The 20,393-nt window shown below is 39.2% G+C and overlaps 1 protein-coding gene across 1 annotated transcript; it reads right to left on the bottom strand.

Moving 5' to 3' along the window:
- Positions 1-1,099: 1,099 nt before the first annotated feature.
- LOC141436402 (uncharacterized) lies at positions 1,100-19,893 on the bottom strand. Its single transcript, XM_074099357.1, is given in 11 exon segments — positions 1,100-3,822; positions 4,421-4,639; positions 6,754-6,807; positions 6,810-6,902; positions 8,237-8,354; positions 13,023-13,156; positions 14,054-14,881; positions 15,835-16,102; positions 16,443-16,605; positions 17,125-17,259; positions 19,468-19,893. Coding segments are annotated over 11 exon segments (2,277 nt in total). The 5' UTR covers positions 19,637-19,893; the 3' UTR covers positions 1,100-3,726.
- Between the last annotated feature and the right edge of the window lie 500 nt (positions 19,894-20,393).

Here is a 20,393-nt window from a genome sequence, read left to right as displayed (position 1 = left end):
ACTCGAAGTTCGTGGGTTGCGGTCCCTCTGATACTTATACTATTTACAGTGGCGTAGCTACCAAGGGGCTAGGCGGCGCAGTGCCCCGGGGCCCTCAAGCTCAGGGGGCCCTCGAAATTCTGCTTTATAGCTGATGATAAAGTTGCTTTTAGAAAGTATTTGTATATATAATGATTTTACTTCAAAAAACCTTACCAGTTTTGATAGCAGTGGGCCCCATTTTTTTATTTGCCCCAGGGCCCTAGGTTACCTAGCTACGCCACTGACTATTTAGTACGAGAGCGAGAGGGACCGCACGGCACGAACTTTGAGTTTGGAGTTTCGTAGTAGCCCTGCTGACTCGGCCCGACTCCGCCGGTCGATTAGTGTGTGGTAGGTACTTACCGTTTAGGTACTCTAATGCTTCTCATATGTGCTCTGAGTTCACTTATGCGTTTCCTCTTTCGCTTAACTTTTTTAAATACTGCGATTACCCATATTATTTGCTCTCAAAAGTAGTACTAGCGCGTTAGAAAAATGTGCACAGGTCCGTCGTCGACTACGTACACGCGTGTACTGGCGACTGGAAATACTTCGCCGCCGCCGCGCGCTAGAACCGTTTTATTTGCCAAAGACGAAATAAATTGGTATGATTGATGTACTCAACCATCGAAAATCTATGAAGCATAAATCTAAATCTGCTAAAAAACTATTTAATAAAGCAAATTTTGTGTTGATATTCATAATATTTTTCATAATATTTGGTTTAACGTGTAAATGAAGGCCCTTTTTCAAAAAATAATCTATCGAGGTTTTTGTCAGCAATCGTGTTTTTGATGAAGTCAAAAACTAGCTAATAGACTGAAAATAACACATATAAAAAAATTGCAGTTGTAAGTATTGTGTAAGTATATTTTAAATATTTTCTAAAATTGTAGTTTTCACTACGTACAGCGCCTTAATATATAGGTGATAAAAGGTTATTACGTAGCTCGGTGCGCTGCCGCTTAGGCAGCGGTATTCTTTCACAGATCGAGTGATCCATTTATATTTCGGTAGTCGTTGCTAAAATCTGTTTTTGACGATTTAACCAAAAAATAAAACAAATATATTTATCGTCAGTTATTTTATTATTTATATGTACAAGTCACTAATGTTAAACATAGGCTAACCTAAATATAACTGTACAAATACAAAATGCATTTCTCAATTCCACGTACGTTCTAATTCGTACAAAAAGACGTTGAAATGAAGTAGAGAAAGTAAAACGTAAAATTTTCATAATATCGTAGGAATATTTGTACATGAAGAGTGCTCGTTGTGCAGCAGTCCCCGTGGCGTGTGCTCCGAGGGGATGGACTACAAATTAGCCCGAAACAAGTCAAGCTAAACTCGATTGAAGACGTGACTTGTCCGGTTTATTTTACAAAGTAGGAATACATTCTTATTGCCTACCACAGACTGAAGAAAGCCCGGATTTGAACCCACGATCCTCTGCTTGCGAGACCATAGGTCACAAACCACTAGGTTAACACAAATAACTATTTAGCATTTGTTAGTATTTTACCTCAAAGCATAAATTTATTGTAACGTTTCACCGAATCGCATATAATAACAAAATTTCAATAGAATCTTGTACTTGTGACAATTTTTCGCGTAGCTTTTTACATTAGTATAATAAATTTGTAGCATCTCATTCTTCGTCTTATTATACCCTAATTTCGCCGCGATGTTTGCTTGGGACTCTAATTAATTTGACGCGTTAATTGATGTTTGCACTAAAATATCCTATAAATAACTCTTTCTATAATGCACGATCGAGGCGAAATGAGACTTAAATTTAGAGCGACTAAAAAAATAAGCGATGGTGACACAACGCTATAGTTAAATATGGTCGAGGTGAAATGCAATTCGGTGAAACGCTACAAGGAATTTATGCTTTTGAAGTAAAGAACTAACAAATTCTATTTTGTACCTGTAAAACCATTTATTGATATTCTAACCTATTGACGCGTTTCACAATTTGCCCATTTATTAATACAACCCAGGGCATTTGTTTCATCAACATTTCTGTAATCTACTGAAACATGTTAACTATGGTGTCAATTCAATTCTAAACATTGAAATATTTTAATGCAAATTTAACTTAACGGAAGGTACTGGAGCTTAGCCTTTTAATGGCCTACCGCCATTTTCGATGTTGTTTGTTTTGTTGCAAATACCAATTATTAAATTTTGTTTATAACATGTGTGATGATAAAGCAGTGTATTTACCTTAACATAATTAATTACGCATTAAAAAACCTTTCATAAACCAACACTCGCATTTTGACAAAATTTTAAATAAATAATAGGTACCGATCAAAACACCTACATAGATAAAACAACTGTCTGTTAAAACATTCCGGATTAATGTTCAAAAGGCAGAGATCCTTTCAGGAATAAGTCCGCCTTAGTACTTAACACTACTTTTTTTCTGTAACCTTTTTGTTTTTCCTCTTTGTACCATCAGCCAAATAATGTCGCTAAAAACTTTTCAAGTTGAGAGACACGTCTATTGGCATTATTGTTTCATGACATGCAAACGATTATCAACTAAAGGGTGGTAGACCACATATTTGGCCGATGGTACAATAAAGAGTATAAACAAACAAACAAACTTTTTAAATGAAAATCGAGCGTTTACATTTTCAATACTTCAATACTTCATCAATCACCAGCACATTTCAATTCAAAATATACAATCTATCGCCCGCCTTTTGTATTACCCATATTATTATTAGCACAATGAGGGTATCTGTGACAGGCTGTTGCCGCTGATATCGTAAGGTCTGTTTGACAGCTTTGACGTTTGCAAATACAAACTGAAATATAGATGCACAGAAAAACCAGAAAAATAAGACCATCACTGGGAATCGAACCCAGGTCCTCGGTATTCCGTACCGCGTGCTATACCGCTACACCACTGATGGTCAACGGTAGGTACCGACACGAATTTCCCCTATGCACCTCATATCTCAGCTTGTTTGTTTCTTACTTAGTCACTTAAGCAGTGACGCTAGCGACATCTATGCCGTAGCCCTCATCGAGAAACTTTTTCGGCACTCCATTGGAACTAACCGCTCACCCGGACAAGAGATATCGTTACTAAGCAATCAAATTAAGATTGGTTTTTTGGAATCTTTTTTTTTTTGATTTCAATTCCAAATTTTTACTTTTACGGTCATCCCGTAAAACCTAAATTGAAAATACAATCAGATCTATATTTCAGTTTGTATTTTCAATTTAGGTTTTACGGGATGACCGTAAAAGTAAAAATTTGGAATTGAAATAAAAAATACAAAAAGATTCCAAAAAAACAATCTTAATTTGACGTTTGCGTCACGTTTGAGATTGGTTAAATAACTGAATCAGGCAATCGCAAGCAAGACTGAAACCGAACACTGAAGCTACCGTACAACGGCCAACCGTTCTGTGTCTTTTTCAACCTCGACATTGACGGAATCATCCATAGTATCGATGGAGCTATATATTTTTTTAAATTGATTGAAGACTGAAACGTCAAACGTACCTCACGTTACTAAAATAACGCCATCTAGCGACATTTCGCCTATCAAGCGACCCTCGTTCAATATTTCGCGACTGTCAACACGCAGGACACTTTGAAACAAAGTAATTTTGGCACGCATTGATCGACTGGCGTCGTCCAGTTAAACTCAGGTCTGTGGAACAGTTATTATAATTATTCTAATCCGAATGTATTTCGTCGGCAACCTGCTGCCATTTCGCGACCATGCTGGACACAGTTTTGTGTTTGAAGCCAACGGAAGCCGAAATTTTGACCTGCGGGCAAAAAGGTTAGTGTTTAACTGATTCAAAGAAAGAATAAATTTATGTATTTACCAAAATTCGGCACAACAAACAAAAAAAATTATAACTAAAAAAAACAGTAAACCTTATATAACCTTATATATTAATTTAACAGGTAAAGGAGAAAAGAAACATTGTGACGAAAGAAGTAAAAAGGGCCACAGTGAATTGCCATAACAAGCCGCAGCCAGATCTTATAAAATTTACACAAGAAGAATTACCGGCGAAAGTAATAAATGATTACCAAAATTAGGCAAAGGTTTTTTTTGTTAAGTTTATTTAATACAAATCGTGTTTTTTGCACTTGCTTGGTGTTGTGATAATATGTAAGCCATGTTTTATCTTATCTTAATTATCTTATGTTTTGTCTTAAACCCATTTTAATATGAAATTATAACCAAAACTTTTACATTATGTGACTTTGTTGTATTACTCTTAAAGTTGGCGGTTATAATAAAAATACACGCATAGTGATCATTCTACACATTTGGCAAACCAGTTTAATCTTTGTAACAATTTTTTTATTCATTTAGTTTTTTTTTCTCAAATAACACAACTATCACGCACTAACCTTGGACTTTTTCTTAGCAACCTTCGGGTCTTTTTCCTTCTCTTTCTCGCTGTCTTTTTCCCTGTCGATCAAGATGGCTTCCCTGACGATTTCCGGCGGCGGCGGCGGCGGGGGCGGCTCCGGCGAACTGGCCGCCGTGTGGGGGGCAGATGTCTTCTCTAGCTCCGCTATGTCACTGTAGAAGGAGAGGAGCTCGTCACCGATCTCTTTCTTCGGTTCCTGGGGAAAGACGAAGGTATAGGTTAAGTTAGACTAGTAACGAAGCGAGTCGATTGCAAATATTAGACAGAATTTCCTACTCTTCCTGAATATTTTGCTTCTCTGGATAATCACATCATTATTCGGCAACCCATTTTAAAACAAATAAAAATAATGTGGGTAGTGCTTTGTTCCTAGTATCTTATCAAATAATGATTTTCTTAGTAATTCTCGGAATAACTATTTATTTACAAACCCAACGTTAGTAGTCTATCCTGGCAATGTGCCCTGCCCATCTCCACTTACTTCTCTCAATCCCTTTCCACTACATTTCTAACTTTGGTGGACTTTAGTGACATATCCAGTCCACGGAAGACATCAGGCAGGTGGCGGGTGAGTGCAGTTGGCCACGGATCGTCAGGCGTTGAAAAATGGAGGGCAGGCCAATGTCCGAAGACGAGCGAATTAAAAGCTGCTACGACAATGATGATGAGGTAGTAATTGTGCTTAATCCTACTAATATTATAAATGAGAAAGTTTGTGAGTACGTATGGCTGAATGGATTTGGATGAAATTTGGTATGTAGATAGCTGGACATCTGGAAAAAAAATTATCGACATTACCAGGGGACCGATATAAAATCTCGAATTCATGAAATTTGGCACAGTTGTTTTTAATGCAACGTGAATAAAGACCACCATGTAATTCCCACGGAAATTTCGTAAAATCTCAGAAATTAAATTCTAATGCCGATGGATCCATGGTGATCCATGGTTCATGATTCATGGATCTAATGCTTTACGTGTCCGAAGCCGCGGGCTAAACACCAAAAAAAAACATATTTTTATTTAGTTTTTTCATCATCATCAGCCGGAAGACGTCCACTGCTGAACAAAGGCCTCCCCCTTAGAACGCCACAATGAACGACAACTCGCCACTTGCATCCACCGGTTGCCCGCAATTCTCACGATGTCGTCAGTCCACCTAGTGGTAAGCCTTCCAACGCTTCGTCTTCCGGCTCGCGGTGTCCACTCGAGAACTTTATCTTTTTTCAGAATTTAGTTTCTTATAGTGCGTGTAGGGTAGGGGTACCGTTTTTGGCCACCTTAAGACTGTTTTTGGCCAGTTGACATTTGAAGTAATATATAAAAAGTTATATTATTATTATTAAAACAAAATGTTTATTGAGTTTTCAAAAGTTAATACTGAAACGAGTAAAGCTTGTAATGTTTTATTACTATAAATTTATTTCAAACGTAATATTAAAATAAATGGCCAAATGGCACAGTGGAAGCCGTGGTCACAAAAACAAATAGTCAGAAGTCATCTCCTGTATGTACTTCACTTTTCATTACCTACGCTCGGCGGTCGCTCTAAGGATGTCAACTATGGCTTTATGCACAAAAAAAAACTATCGTGGTAGTGGCACTCTTATCTAGTTGTTTGATTTATTGTTGAGAATGAAACGGGAAGAATGGAAAAATAAATTAATAACTAAAATTTTAAAATTTATGTCATTTATTTATAAATTTGTCACAGAAAATATCTTGCGACGATTTCGTTATTGGATTCACGATTATTTAATTTAAACAACCGTCCACTAAACAGTTATAATTACCTTTTTTTTTGTTGCTCCATTATTGCACAAAAAAGTTCACAGACGCGTGTCTCAAGCGGATGGCACTCGCGCTCGCACTGGTCCCAACCGGTCCGAGATAAGTGTCTATGTGTGCGTTGCTCGAGCGCACTTGTATGGAGATTGACTTCTGAACTATCTGTGTTTTGTGCCGTGGTGGCCTATTGGTTTGACTTATCGCCTCTCAAGCAGAGGGTCGTGGGTTCAAGCCCCGGCTCGCACCTCTGAGTTTTTCGAAATTCATGTGCGGAATTACATTTGATATTTACCACGAGCTTTGCGTGAAGGAAAACATCGTGAGGAAACCTGCACAAACCTGCGAAGCAATTCAATGGTGCGTGTGAAGTTCCCATCCGCACTGGGCCGCGTGGGAACTATGGCCCAAGCCCTTTTGTTTTGAGGAGGCCTGTGCCCAGCAGTGCGACGTATATAGGCTGGGATGGAAACGGCACAGTGCCACAAACGGTACTTCTGCCCTATAGCAGATGCAGGATGGTACCTTTCCGGGCGGCAGCGGCGGCGGCTCGTCGCAGCCGGGCGGCGGCGGTCGTGCCAGGCGGGCGGCGGCGGCGTGGCGGCGCGCGCGCACGCGGGCGGCGGCGGCGGCAGCGGCGGCAGGGGCGGCAGGGGCGGCGGCTCCGGCACCATCTGACAGATAACAGACATATTTTTTTCATCACACTGCTGCTCGTAAACAGTGTCGTAACATGCAGGCTACCTTGGTTGCAAACCCCAAAATCAATGTGCTTGCTATGAAGCCCAAGGTCGGTCGCATGAAGTCAGTGCCCGTACTGATGGCGCTGCGCGCGTCTGCTGCAGGACTACATGGACCACATGCACACGCACGTTGCGCTTGCTAAGGAGGGGGAGGGGGAGGGCGCACTGCCAAGAGGGCAGCTTAAGGTATCGCCAATATTTGGAACAATTATACTTATTTTTTCTTACAGAAATATAAAATTTTACTCGCAAATGTGATGAAAAACATTGTATGTCGCACGGGCGGTACTAGAATTACGAAACATCGACTCATTAAAGCCCTCAGTCTTCGACTTCGGGCTTCTAAATAGACTCTCGTTCATAATTATTTATTTACCGCCCTTAAGACACAATGTACTAAGAACACGCCTTAACCTGCGTCACACTGCGTCTCTATCATCACACCCTGAATACCATTCTTGGTCAAATACAGTAAATATATGCAATAAAATAAAATATAATGTACGTTACCAAGATGTCAAAAATATCTGTAGACTTTACGCTATAAACATAAGGTTGATTTGACACTGTAGCTGTATAGATATTCATGCCTCGGCTGTACACCCTAGGACAGCGATAACGAATGCGTCACACATTGAAATAAATGAATAGATATCATGGGACACTTGACACCATTTGACCTAGTCAAATGGTGTCAAGTGTCCCATGATTAAAATCTCAAATTTTATGGAAACACGAACAGCGCAAACGTTCCGCTAGAGGCGCTGTTCGTGTTTCCATACAAATTGAGATTTAACGCGAACACGATCGAGACGTATTTTGTAACCGAAAACTTACACTAAGGGTTCAGAGCGGTGGCGTGCAGTGCGCGTGTGGCAGCAGCCACCGAATCGCATTGCTCGTAGAAGAAGGGCTACGAATCAGCCCGAAACATGTCCAGCTAAACTCGGTTTAAGACGTGAGTTATCCGGATTTTTTTCGTGAAACATAGTTACTTCTTTTTTTTATTATTAGACTGGATGGCAAACGAGCAAGTGGGTCTCCTGATGGTAAGAGGTCACCACCGCCCATAGACACCTGCAACACCAGGGGGATTGCAGATGCGTTGCCAACCTAGAGGCCTAAGATGGGATACCTCAAGTGCCAGTAATTTCACCGGCTGTCTTACTCTCCACGCCGAAACACAACAGTGCAACTGCTGCTTCACGGCAGGATTAGCGAGCAAGATGGTGGTAAATCTCTGCTATCGTCATCATCCAACGAACCTTAGGCTCTTCGGGCGGCGGCGTCGTGCATATCTCCATATCGCAGTGCGCAGTCGCCGGGTACTCCCACTGCGTTAGCCCGTCACACTCGCGCCGGTAGCGGTAGCGGCCCTCCGACCTGCAAACACACGAGGTACTAACAACAGCCGTGGAGTGTGGAGGGGCCCTCAGCCGATGGGAACGTAAAAGCGAGAGAATCTGTTTTTATAATTTTAAACTGATTTAATAATAATGCTGAACACTTGCTGCCTACGATGCCATAAGTTAGAGAGGGATAGAGGCGATAGGGGTGTATTACTTATCGTTTTCTAGAAAAATGCTAGTGTAGCCTAGCTAGCTTAAAGATGAAGTAATTTAAATTCATATGAAATAATAATTGCAGAGGTTTCATCCTTCACTGTATCTTTATTACTAACTAGATGTTGCTCGCGACGAATTCGTTTATTCGTCCGCGGGAACTATAGTTTTCCGTGGTAAAAACTTTCGAATGTCCTTCTCTGAGTCTCGAACTATCTCAATACCAAATTTCATAACGATTGGCCTGAAAACGTAACACAGAGAAACATTTCTATTTATAAAATTAGTAAGGACGTAAGTTCTGTGAGTTATTTAAGGATTTACTCAATAGGTTAATCGACTATCGTACACTATCTACTTCACGGAAAGCTAGACCCGGGACGCTTTGCCTTTATCTCATCATCCCAGCCTTTATACGTCCCACTGCAGGGCACAGGCCTCCCCTCAGTATGAGAGGGCTTGGGCAGTAGTTCCCACGCGGGCCCAGTGCGGATTGGGAACTTCACACACACCATTAAATTGCTTCGCAGGTTTGTGCAGCTTTCCTCACGATGTTTTCCTTCACCGTAAAGCTCGTGGTAAATTTCAAATGTAATTCCGCACATGAATTTCGAAAAACTCAGAGGTGCGAGCCGGTGTTTGAACCCACGATCCTCTGCTTGAGAGGCCATAGGTCAAACCGCTCGGCCACCACGGCTCCCTTTATCTAATCGAATCTTTAATTGCGCTTTTGGCTTCCGGATGAAGAGCTTGTGGTTTGAGCTTACTATTGATTTAAAACGCAGCGAAGTAAGTTTCACTAAGGAATAAACGTATCACATACCTAATCAGTCTGACCAGTGTGTGTTGCCAGTGATGACATACGGATCTGAGACGTGGGCGCTAACGATGGGCCTCATGAGGAAGCTCAAAGTCACTCAAAGGGCTATGGAGAGGGCTATGCTCGGGGTTTCTCTGCGGGATAGAATCAGAAATGATGATATCCGCAATAGAACTAAGGTTACCGACATAGCTCGAAGAATTGCAAAACTGAAGTGGCAATGGGCGGGGCACATTGCTCGCAGGACTGATGGCCGATGGGGTCAAAAGGTTCTCGAATGGCGTCCGCGGACCGGGAGACGAGCTGTCGGTAGCCCTCCAACAAGATGGAGCGACGACCTGGTTAAGATCGCGGGATCGCGGTGGATGCGAAAAGCACAAGACCGGTCTGAGTGGAGAGCCTTGGGGGAGGCCTATGTCCAGCAGTGGACGTCTTTCGGCTGACATGATGATGATACCTAATCAAACGCTATTGCCTTATAACAATGACGTTGTTGCTTCGTGAGCAGCGAGTGTTAAACATATGTGTAGAAGTAAACTGTGTCTTAGGTAAATGAGAACTAAGTAATAAATAAAATAATGTACAAAATCAAACTGTCCGTCAAGTTTTAAGAGGTATTTAATATTTAGGTACTAAATATTAAATGAATGAAACCTAATAAAGAAGTCCGGACAATAGATGTCTCTGTCTTGTTTTTAAACAATCCATTTTTTCTTCTCTCTTTTAATTATTGTTCGTTGTAATTTATTTATTTCTTGGTTTGTTATACTTATTATTATTATTTTTTCTCTTAAGTTTATTTGTGTATGTATAGATAAGTGGTTTATTTATTTATTATATTTGTGTATCGTTCCGTGAGTCACAGACGGTTCTGGCAGAAAATCAGCGCTGCAGGCGTTTAACGCTTCAGCATAATGCTGAGTCAGCGACCGTTTCACTTTCGCGGGGACACACAACATTGTGTATATTGTATTTAATGTTTCATGTGTTTTTCTGTATTTTTTTATTTTTTTGTGTTAATTTTGCTGTATGTGTCTTCTGTGTAAGTGAATAAATGTCTTCTTTCTTTCTTTCTTTCTTTGATATGCCTCTATGAGGCGAGCATGCGTATCACAGAAAAAGTGGCTAACTTATGTTGAAGTACTTTAGCGACGCAAAATATAACATGCAATGGCGCATCATCCAATACGTAAGTAACTTATTTTGTTCAGGGACTTTTTATTCTGTATTTTTTAACTTTTTAGTGCTATTGTTTTCTTTGTATGGTTGGGATTGAGGCATTATCAAAATTATATAGATGATCATTGAATCGCCTATTGGAAAGTTGTCATGTTGCGAAAATGTCATGTCAGTGGATTCGACTCTCGATTTTACGTTCCCAAAGGCTAAACGTATAGGCAGCTTAAAATTAACCAACTCAGTGAACAGAACGAATAAAATCACAATATACTTAAACCCGCTGGGTCCGTTGTATCTATTTTAACCTAATTTCGCTTTAAAATAGACACAATCTCCGTCTAGAACCGGGTCAGTGAATGACAGCTTCTGAAAAAGATCAAAGCATATTATCTTGAAGATTAAATATAAACACAAATGTCATTTTTCTCACCAGGGTCCCCGGCGCGCAGACTGCCGCGAAGTCGGAGGCAGGTTCTTTCAAATCTTCAGTTTTGATTTCACTTCTTATTGATTAGTTCAATAAGTTTTCAATTTTAATACACAAAAATACTAAATTTTAGGGTTACCACCGTAAAATAAACTCTTAGGGGTCAATTTAAAACATTTTATTTAACAATATCACAGTTTCATATCACAGATTTGTTAACATCAGTAGTTCAGTGAACTGACTTTGGTTTAATGATCATTGAATAATGATCTTGATACTTTTAAACGAACTTCAAGTTGTAGAAGTTAGACATTTTTATTATTAATTGACATAATTTCATGGCGAAAAGTGCTTATATCCAGAAAACATTACTAAGTTCTGAAGTAACTGAACTTGGTGGAAAAAACTAATCACAATACTTACACCTTTGTTACAGTAATAATACAAAATTCTGTCAAAAATATTGCAGTTAATAACACAGGATGAATATAAAGTAACACACATGAAAATAAGCTTAAAGGTTTCTTTATAGATCCATCCACTAGGTATAACTTGAAAGCGAAACCAATGGAAACCTGCGCTGTGCGTTGATATCAAGTCCATCATACAACTAGATCATGATGCAATTATGAACAGTAAGTTGAAACAAAATACAAAGAAAATTTACCTTGTGCCCTTTACATAACCATATTACACAACCAGTACTGGAAGGGACCAAGTATTTCCTACTTCAAAGAGATTTCGGTAATGTAAGTCACATTTACTGTCAATTTAGGTTACGGAAAATTAGGTACGACGACGAGCGAAGTGTTAGATACAATTATGACCACAACGCGCGAGCAGAGCGAGCCAAGCGAACGCGCCGCGGCAGCGAAATTATTTTGCCCTTCCAGTGCTGGTTACGTAAGATGGTTACGTACGAGGAACAAAGGGAAACTTGGATAAATACGGAGCTGAAAAATTCTAAAGATCAAAATGCGTTGTGCGTTGTATTTCTTACTGTAAAATCCAACGCACAGCGCAATTTTTTACACAAACAAATAACACGAAAATTAAAGTCTTTAGATAACACCACAGTTTATCACTTGAATAAGTTTTTCATTAGCATTAGTAACGTACAATTTTAATTGCCGATAGAAAATATATCTTACAGCGGCGACAGACAACAAAAGTACCACAGACGTCAAAATTAATTTAATTTTACTTTGGTCATTTCACAGAAAAAGTAACGTCAACAGGTATTTTTATTGAATAAACGTTTCAATGCATACAAGTTCATGATAAAGTCAACAGTGCTTTTAATTAATTGAGGAATTGTTCCAGATTCTATACAGATAAGTCTTGTGTAAACTTCTATGCATGTTGAATCACTTGTAAGACAGTTTCTAAAGATTTTTGCACCGGTATACCGGAAGACGTTATTGGATACGAATTACGATCACTGTTCAGTAGTTCTCAGGTTTTAAGATTTTGTGGCAATAGCGTCCTAAGACACCCAACTATATTGTAAAATGTGACCAAATAGAGTGATGTTTTAATTTTAAAACTTTTCTACAGTGGATAAAGAGTTTGTGAGAATGAAGAAAAGCTTTGAAAAACGAATGATAAACTTTTGCTTTATGGTTTTATCGTGATCACAACTTTGTCGCATTTACCGACGGTAACAAGGAGCATTTCAAATATAATAAATTAGCTTTTGTTATTTTTTTTTAATCAGTTTTGCAGGTAAGTGTTTTGGACTATAGTTGCATTATCATCCAATATACACTGTTGAGTCAATGCGTTCTCTGCAAGATTTAAACATAAACCGAATATCAAAAATTTATAGGATTTATCGATTACACTATTTTACTGAAAAAATAAACGGCTTTTGTTTTGCATTGTTTTAACGTATTTTTAATGCCTGATGATCACAAAGGAAGACCGGCAGTTCAACCGGACTGTTTAGTGACTTCGTTTTAACTATGGTCACGCAACTCGATCTAATGTTACAGTTGATAGTGGGGTGTCCCTAGCACTAGCACACAGAGGTCGCGGGTGTCACGTTTGTCGGCCGGACGTACCTCTGAAAGGCGCACGTCCAGCCGGGAGGCGCGGCGCGGCGCTCCAGCCCGAGCAGCGACAGCTCGCCCGCAGTCACCCAGCGCCGCCAGTACGACGCCGTTAGGGCTCCGCTGCGGAACGCCGTCACCAAAGTCTGGGGACAAGTTGAAACATAAGGCTGCGTTTCAACCAGAGATGTGCGGGGATGTGTTTGTAATGAACCAATAGAAACGCTTCATTTACTATCCTCGCACAGCACATCTCTGGTGGAAACAGCTGAGCGGAGCGAGGCGAGGTAAATGAAGCGTTTCTATTGGTTAACGAAAAACATATTCCTCGCAACACATCCTCGCACATCTCTGGTGGAAATGCAGCCTAAAAGTAACCAGGGGCGATTTTTATAAGGCCATTTTGGCTTGCAGCCCAGGGCCCCATTCTAAAGGGCCTCCAACCCCCATTGGATTAGATTGGACATAATTATCGATCAGAATTTTCGACAAAATCGCAATTGCAGGTGGTAGGACCTTGTGCAAGGTCCGCCCGGATTGCTACCACCATCTTGCTCGCTAATCCTGCCGTGAAGCAGCAGTGCTGGCACTGTTGTGTTTCGGCGTGGAGAGTAAGACAGTCTTAGTCAATCCAATCTTAGGCCTCTAGGTTGGCAACGCATCTGCAATACCCCTGGTGTTGAAGATGTTTATGTGCGGTGGTGATCTCTTACCATCAGGAAGACCCACTTGCTCGTTTTCCATCCACTCGAATAAAAAAAAATAGTTTATTACACAGGGTGATCGATCCAAATGGGTCAGTAGGGAGAATTCACAAACTATGAGAGATAGCGAAATCTGTTCTTAGAAACCATGGCGTCGATTTTAGATTTAACAAAAATGCCATTCAATTTTTTTAATAACTCATGATACACAAGAAGTAGCCTTGCCACTACAGAGTGATCCATTCTTGGTAACCTTTAGAAAAACTTTGTAACCATGTCTTAGAAATTATCATCAATCCATCTTCTACTCTTATTTTTGTCCTCTTATCATGCACTCACCTGAAACTGTATGAGCATTTCCTGCACCGGACCCACAGGACACGGTTGCACTTCGTTAAAGAACTTCAGCTTGGCTTCCACCAGCTCCGACATCTCGTCCAAGTCTTCATCCTTTTTATCCTCATTCAAAACCTCCCCTTTCGTAAACGTTAGACCATTCCCATAATTTATTGTGCTTGTAGCCTTTGGACTGTCACTTTCTTTGTCTTCTTTAAAACCCAACCCAGTCCTTTCACTTGAAAAACCTTCAATGAATTGTGAATATTTTGTAGTATAAGCAGGAACCTCACTTTTCTTTCGATCAGGAAGGACTGAGTTGTCAATTCTAAGTTTCTTTCTATTCTCTTTGACTTCACTGTCAGCTAAATAAACATTGATTGGCTTTTTTTCAGCTTCAGTTGATACTGTTTTATCTAAGCCATTTTCTATATTGGCAGGAGGTAATGGAGGCAGTGGCGCTTCTTCAATAGCTTTGCTACTAGGAAACAGTGGTTTGAATTCTCTTGGTGGAGTGCCAGTTGGTGTATTTTTACCGCTATTGGACTGCTCTTCCCCAAACATATCAATCTTCTTGGACTTTATTTTGGGTAATTCTTTCTGTTCGATCTCACTTAATAGATCGTCGATATCAAGTTTGCTACTGTCTCTGCTAGATTCATCAACTATTTTAGGTGAAGAGTTCTTTGGTTCTTCTTGGATCATTTTCTGTAATTCGGAAGGTATCTCTCCTCCTAGTTTTTCAAGTAATTTGGCCTTGTCTTTTAACCTTCTGAATAACGCTGATTCGTCTTGACTGTCTTCATTTTCTATCTTGGTGGATAGCTTTACCTATTGTTGAAAAACAGTAAATTGGCATAAATTAGTCTCATCTCACGAGTATCTTGGAATTTTTAGTTTGAAAAGAGCAGTGGTCTCAGCAACCCATGAATCTCAACAGTATGAGTGGTGACTCGAATGGGCATCTCATCATTGACCCAAGCACCTCAGATTGAAAACTTAACCATCATAATGCTTTAACTCACGTATTTCATTGAAAACCTCAAATACAATGCTAAGATAACAGAAAAATGTCACAAAGTGGATTAATATTGATGTCCGCCAAAAATAACTGCAGAACTAAATTTAAAGAACATAAAATTGAGGTGTTCAATGATTTTGTGCAGTTATTTTAAGCAATTATCAGTTTTCTTTGTCATCATTGGTGCATCTTACTGTTTGATTCATTAGCATAAGTAATCTGGTCTATTTGCAAATTTTATACAGAAAGAAAGAAAAAAGAACAGATGCTGAAGATTGATATTTACACGTTCGGCCCCGGCAACGATCCACTAAGATCTTTCGCGATGCCTACGTATATCCCACAGCATTCACAAATACACTGGCATAGGAGTAAGAACTAAAAAGTCACAGACATCGATATTTAGTATTGCATCTGAATTAGGCCAAGGGGTTTCATAAATTGTATCATACAAAGAGCTTAAGTAGGTAACATGAATGTTTTTCTATGAACATGGCAAGTAATTTATTGACAGTGGTGATAGTGCTCTGAGTATTCATTTTTACAAAAAACATTCTGTCGTGTAAATAAATAATTAAAATAATTTATAAGTGACCAATACAAAAGACTGTATTTTTCTGAATCAGTCCTAATAATATTGAAGCTGATGACCAAATAACAATACAGTCACGTTAATTTGGGACCCACTTAAGATTGAATATAGCTGTCATTTTGTATGACAATTTAAAGGACTTTTTCAAACATAAGACAAATCACACATTACCTTTTCCTCTTTAGCAACCACTTCGGGTAGCTTAGGTTCGGTTTCTACCATCATACCAGGTGGCAGCTCAGGACCAATAGGAACCGTATAGTTCTGGTTGGCAGGGAGACTCGGTCCATACTCCACTGGTGGCTTTGTCTTCTGCTTCTTGTGCGGGTTTTTGGGGGCTATAGGTTTTGCTACGACAGGCTTAACAGTTTTAACAGGGCTCTCTTCATCATTTGACTCAGAGTCCGAATTGTGGTAGGAGTCGATGAGTTCAATTTTTCTGAAAAAAAAAGTTGGAGGGTGATTAGTTTTATTTTGCATTAAAGTTCACTCTTCCCAAGACGCAAATTGGTATTTTGTTACCAGTTCACTGTCACTAGTTTGTAACCTTTTTCAACTTGTAGCAAGGGTTTTCTGATAGTGAATGTCATTCATTAGATGGCTTGACTATTTATAAGGTCTAGTTTGTGTTTCTGTCATGTTATAATAGTGCACATCTATGATCCTAAGCGATCATCATTATCATCATCAGTTGGATGACGTCCCCTGCTGAACAAAGGCCTACCCCTTAGAACGCCACAATGAACGACAGCTCATTCTCAAGTCACAAATTCACTTACTCATTTTCATCATCACTGTTCACTTTCCGCTTTGCACCATTCTTCAGGCCAGGCTTCTCTGGAGGCTTGACCGGTCTGTTTTTGGTCTTGCCCGCAGGCTTCTGCTTGTCAGCCAATGCTTGCTGGTACAACTGCCATTCTTCCGCTGACACTTCTGCTGACCCTGTAATATGATGGTTGCAGTATGTAATACATAAGTGGGTCATTAATTCGAGCGTTTATTCCGTTTGATTTACGTGGGCATGTTTGTTGACTTGGTAGAATAATTGAGGCAGTTGAAACACTAAAATAATGACTCAAGTATGTGATAGTTATTTGTGTCACAAGGAGCCAAATGGTGTATTTACGGCGAGGGCATACATTGAATCCAGAATGTAGCGAAGGATTCTACAATAGAATCCTGAGCGTAGCGAGGCTTTACAATTATCAACTTCAAAAATGGCATTTGCAATGAAATACTTAGAAAAGCCTTGAACAGAAAAGTTGCACTTTGCTCCCTCTCGTCAGGGAGGAAAAGTTACTTTTCTGAAGGAGAGGTGTGAAAAATACCTTGTCTAACTAATTCAAATCTTGCAAGTTCAATTCCACCCACAAAGAGGGTACAAGATACAACACCCTCTTTTTGTGTGAAATTCTCAATTAATATTGCTCGAATTTCAATTTTTAATAATTTATTACTTGCCTGAAGCATTCAACTGGTGCTGCGCCAGCTTGAGTGCCATCAAATACTCCTGCGGAGCTTCCCATGTCACCGCATTGGTGTGCTGGTTCCAGTAGTATGTGAAACCACTGCCCTCGTCGTAGCACGCTGACCAAGCTGCAAACAAAAACAATTTTCTCAAAAATTACCATAAGTCATCATCAAACTACATAATATCAGAAGATGAAGATGATATTAAATATTAAATAAAATAATCTGGATAGCTCTGGATAGCTCATGTCTTAAATTGAGTGTTCGAATGCCGAACGCACCGATGTGAATAAGACGACAGTTGCTTAGGGAATGAATTTAATACAAAAATGACAGCCCTTTTATAGACTGCAACAAAAATCTTAATAGCGCCATTCAGGAATTGTACATAAACGTGATAGCGACATCTATTGGGAAGTACTAAATACAAACATAACTTATCTTCAAAGAAACTAAAACAAACTAATAATGCGGCTTTAAACATTGAGTATAGCTCAACATGTTTTAGGCCAATTTGTAATTCTTCATGTCAAGCTAAACTCGATTTAAGACTTCAGTTACCCGGATTAATTCCATTTACATTCTCCTGAGTCACTGTTTAAACCGTAAGTTTATGGGATTAAAATTTGCCAATTTTTGTGGTAGTTTTAGCCTCTTTTATAATTGTTAGTATAATGTGACATAACATTTCTTCTATCAAACTGTACTATTTTTATACCATCGCTGACGGGACAAATAACAACAAGAAACAGTTGAATAGTTGATTGGTTGAAAATGCGCATGTGAATTGATGGTAGGTACTTATTAGGGTTAAGGTTTATGGGGGCGACTGAAAAACAGCATCTGTTAGCCAAGGGACTTTGTTCTGCAAGGCGCAGGCATAAGCTGAGTCGCATTCCCTTTTGATAGTTTGATTGTACTTATTATTTATTATGTACCTATGTAGAATTTGTAAGCAAACTATTAAATAAATATCTTTTATTATTATTATTATTATCCACCCTTGTATTAAAATTAAAAATGAATGTTTTATAAAAACATGCCATTTATTCATGTTGCTTATGTAGTATAATAATTTATGCAACATGAATTTATGACAACTTCTATTTCAACAGTCTAATCAAGAATTACTAATTATAATCCAATTTAAGTAATAATTCCAAGTAATTAGTAGTTAGTAACTGTTGTTTTCCGTTAATGTAAATATGCATCAGATTTAACTAACCAATAATGTCAATAGTATCATTTGGTTTTGTTTTGTAGTCAAGGGCGAATCCACCATTGAGGGCATGCCCACAATCCTCTAATAGACTTGTGAAGACACACTTTCAAAAGTCATTCATGAGTCAAGATTATTCATGAAAGAATTTGTACTTCGTCTCTTACTTGGCTGGTTTTCGGGTGGCCATGACCACAAACTTTTATAAGGGCCGGATCCCCACCTGTTTGTAGTCCATCCCAGCCTATATACATCCCACTGCTGGGTACAGGCCTCCTCTCAGAATGAGAGGGCTTGAACCGTACCTAGTTCCCACGCGGGCCTAGTGCAGATTGGGAACTTCACACGCACCATTGAATTGCTTCGCAGGTTTGTGCAGGTTTTCTCACAATGATTTCCTTCACCGTGAAGCACGCGATAAATGTTAAATGTAGTTTCGCACATGAATTTCGAAAAACTCAGAGGTACGAGCCAGGGTTTGAACCCATGTTCCCCTACTTGAGAGACAATAGGTCAAGCCACTAGGCCACCACGGCTTCATTTCATCATCCTTTACATTTCATTGAGGATATTGCGAATCCGCAAATAATGAATTGTCTATTCACTATAATGTGGATGAAACTCCAGGAAATTTTGGCACATTATGATGTAATATCAAGTAAAATCACAAAAGTTCAAAATACAAAATAAACTGCATTCAGTTTAACAGAGTGAACAAAGGGTAACCAGTAGGTTAGGTTAGCATTATGGCAATTAATTAATTATTTAAGTCCTTATAATATTGGTTACCCTTTGCTTAACCCGGGCCCGGCATTCTACAATAATGGTTCATTATTAATTTGGAGCTATTTATTCATTTTCAGAATCGATTAAGTACAAGTTAATTATTTTGTCTTTAGCGAAAACAGATATTTTAGACACCAAATTTTAATGTACAAGTTAATTAAGTTCAATTTACTGAACTGAACATCTTTAATTGCACTTTATTACGAAACTTCTAAAACTTTTTAGTTTTAAGTACTACAAAATGCTAAAGGCACAAGTACCTTAACCAAACAGGCAGTTATCTAAGGATTGTATTCCTTACGTTTTAAATTATACTATGGATAACTTACCACAATGTGGTATTGGGGCAGGATGAACTGCAGCATTTGGCTCCTGCGTCACCGCACCAAGGTTGTGGGGTGGTTGCATCTGACGCACAGGTTTCGTAGACGCTTCATCATCGCTTTCGTCCGAATCCCCGTACCCAATCAAACCCACTAACGGATTAGACTTACTCATGGCTTTATCACTTATTCACTTAAAATTCTATTCTAATAGTCCATTTATAAACTATAACACGGGATTGACGCCATTAGCTATTGCGAATTTTCCGCTTTAGCAAGTTGCAAGCGAAGCGAGATTGTGATATTGTGACAGTGACATTGACTTAACTAACTACAGCAAACGAAGCCAAAACACGTTAATTACTGCGGATCTCAGGAACACTTACAAACCCAATGAGTCTTTAAGTCAACGTAAGTAAGTTTATTTTATATTACTATCAATTAAGAGAACAGCAAATGAGCTATAGACTAAAGCCGGGTCCGCTGCGACGTGTTTTTGTGTTTTTCTAACACCTAACATGTTTTTCTAACATAATAGGGGCGTGGTCTAAATGTTTTTGTTAGCAAAAACACTCAAACATGTTTGCCGCGACGGATGGAAAACATCCCCGCGTTCGCCTGCGGAGGGGGTGCAGCGTTATTTTGTGTTTGCCCTCATACTGTGTCGGTCTCGGTTGTCCTGTCAAAGTGTCAACTGTCATCTTTGAATTAATTTTAATTGATTTGATTGTTGACTTGATGTGCAATGGAGTGGAATAAGGAAAAGACTTTGTTCTTTATCCAATTAATAAAGGAACGGCCCGTCATTTGGGATGTGTCTTCTAGTGACCATAAAATTAAAAATAAGAAGCAGGATGCCATCAAAGAGATTGCATCAGTGTTTGGAATCACTGCAAAGGAGGTTTTGGCAAAGTGGACAAGCCTTCGTGGAC

Source organism: Choristoneura fumiferana, chromosome 16 (genome assembly GCF_025370935.1).
Source record: "Choristoneura fumiferana chromosome 16, NRCan_CFum_1, whole genome shotgun sequence".
In the NCBI taxonomy this organism is placed as follows: domain Eukaryota; kingdom Metazoa; phylum Arthropoda; class Insecta; order Lepidoptera; family Tortricidae; genus Choristoneura; species Choristoneura fumiferana.
This window is presented reverse-complemented; position numbering and strand designations above follow the sequence as displayed.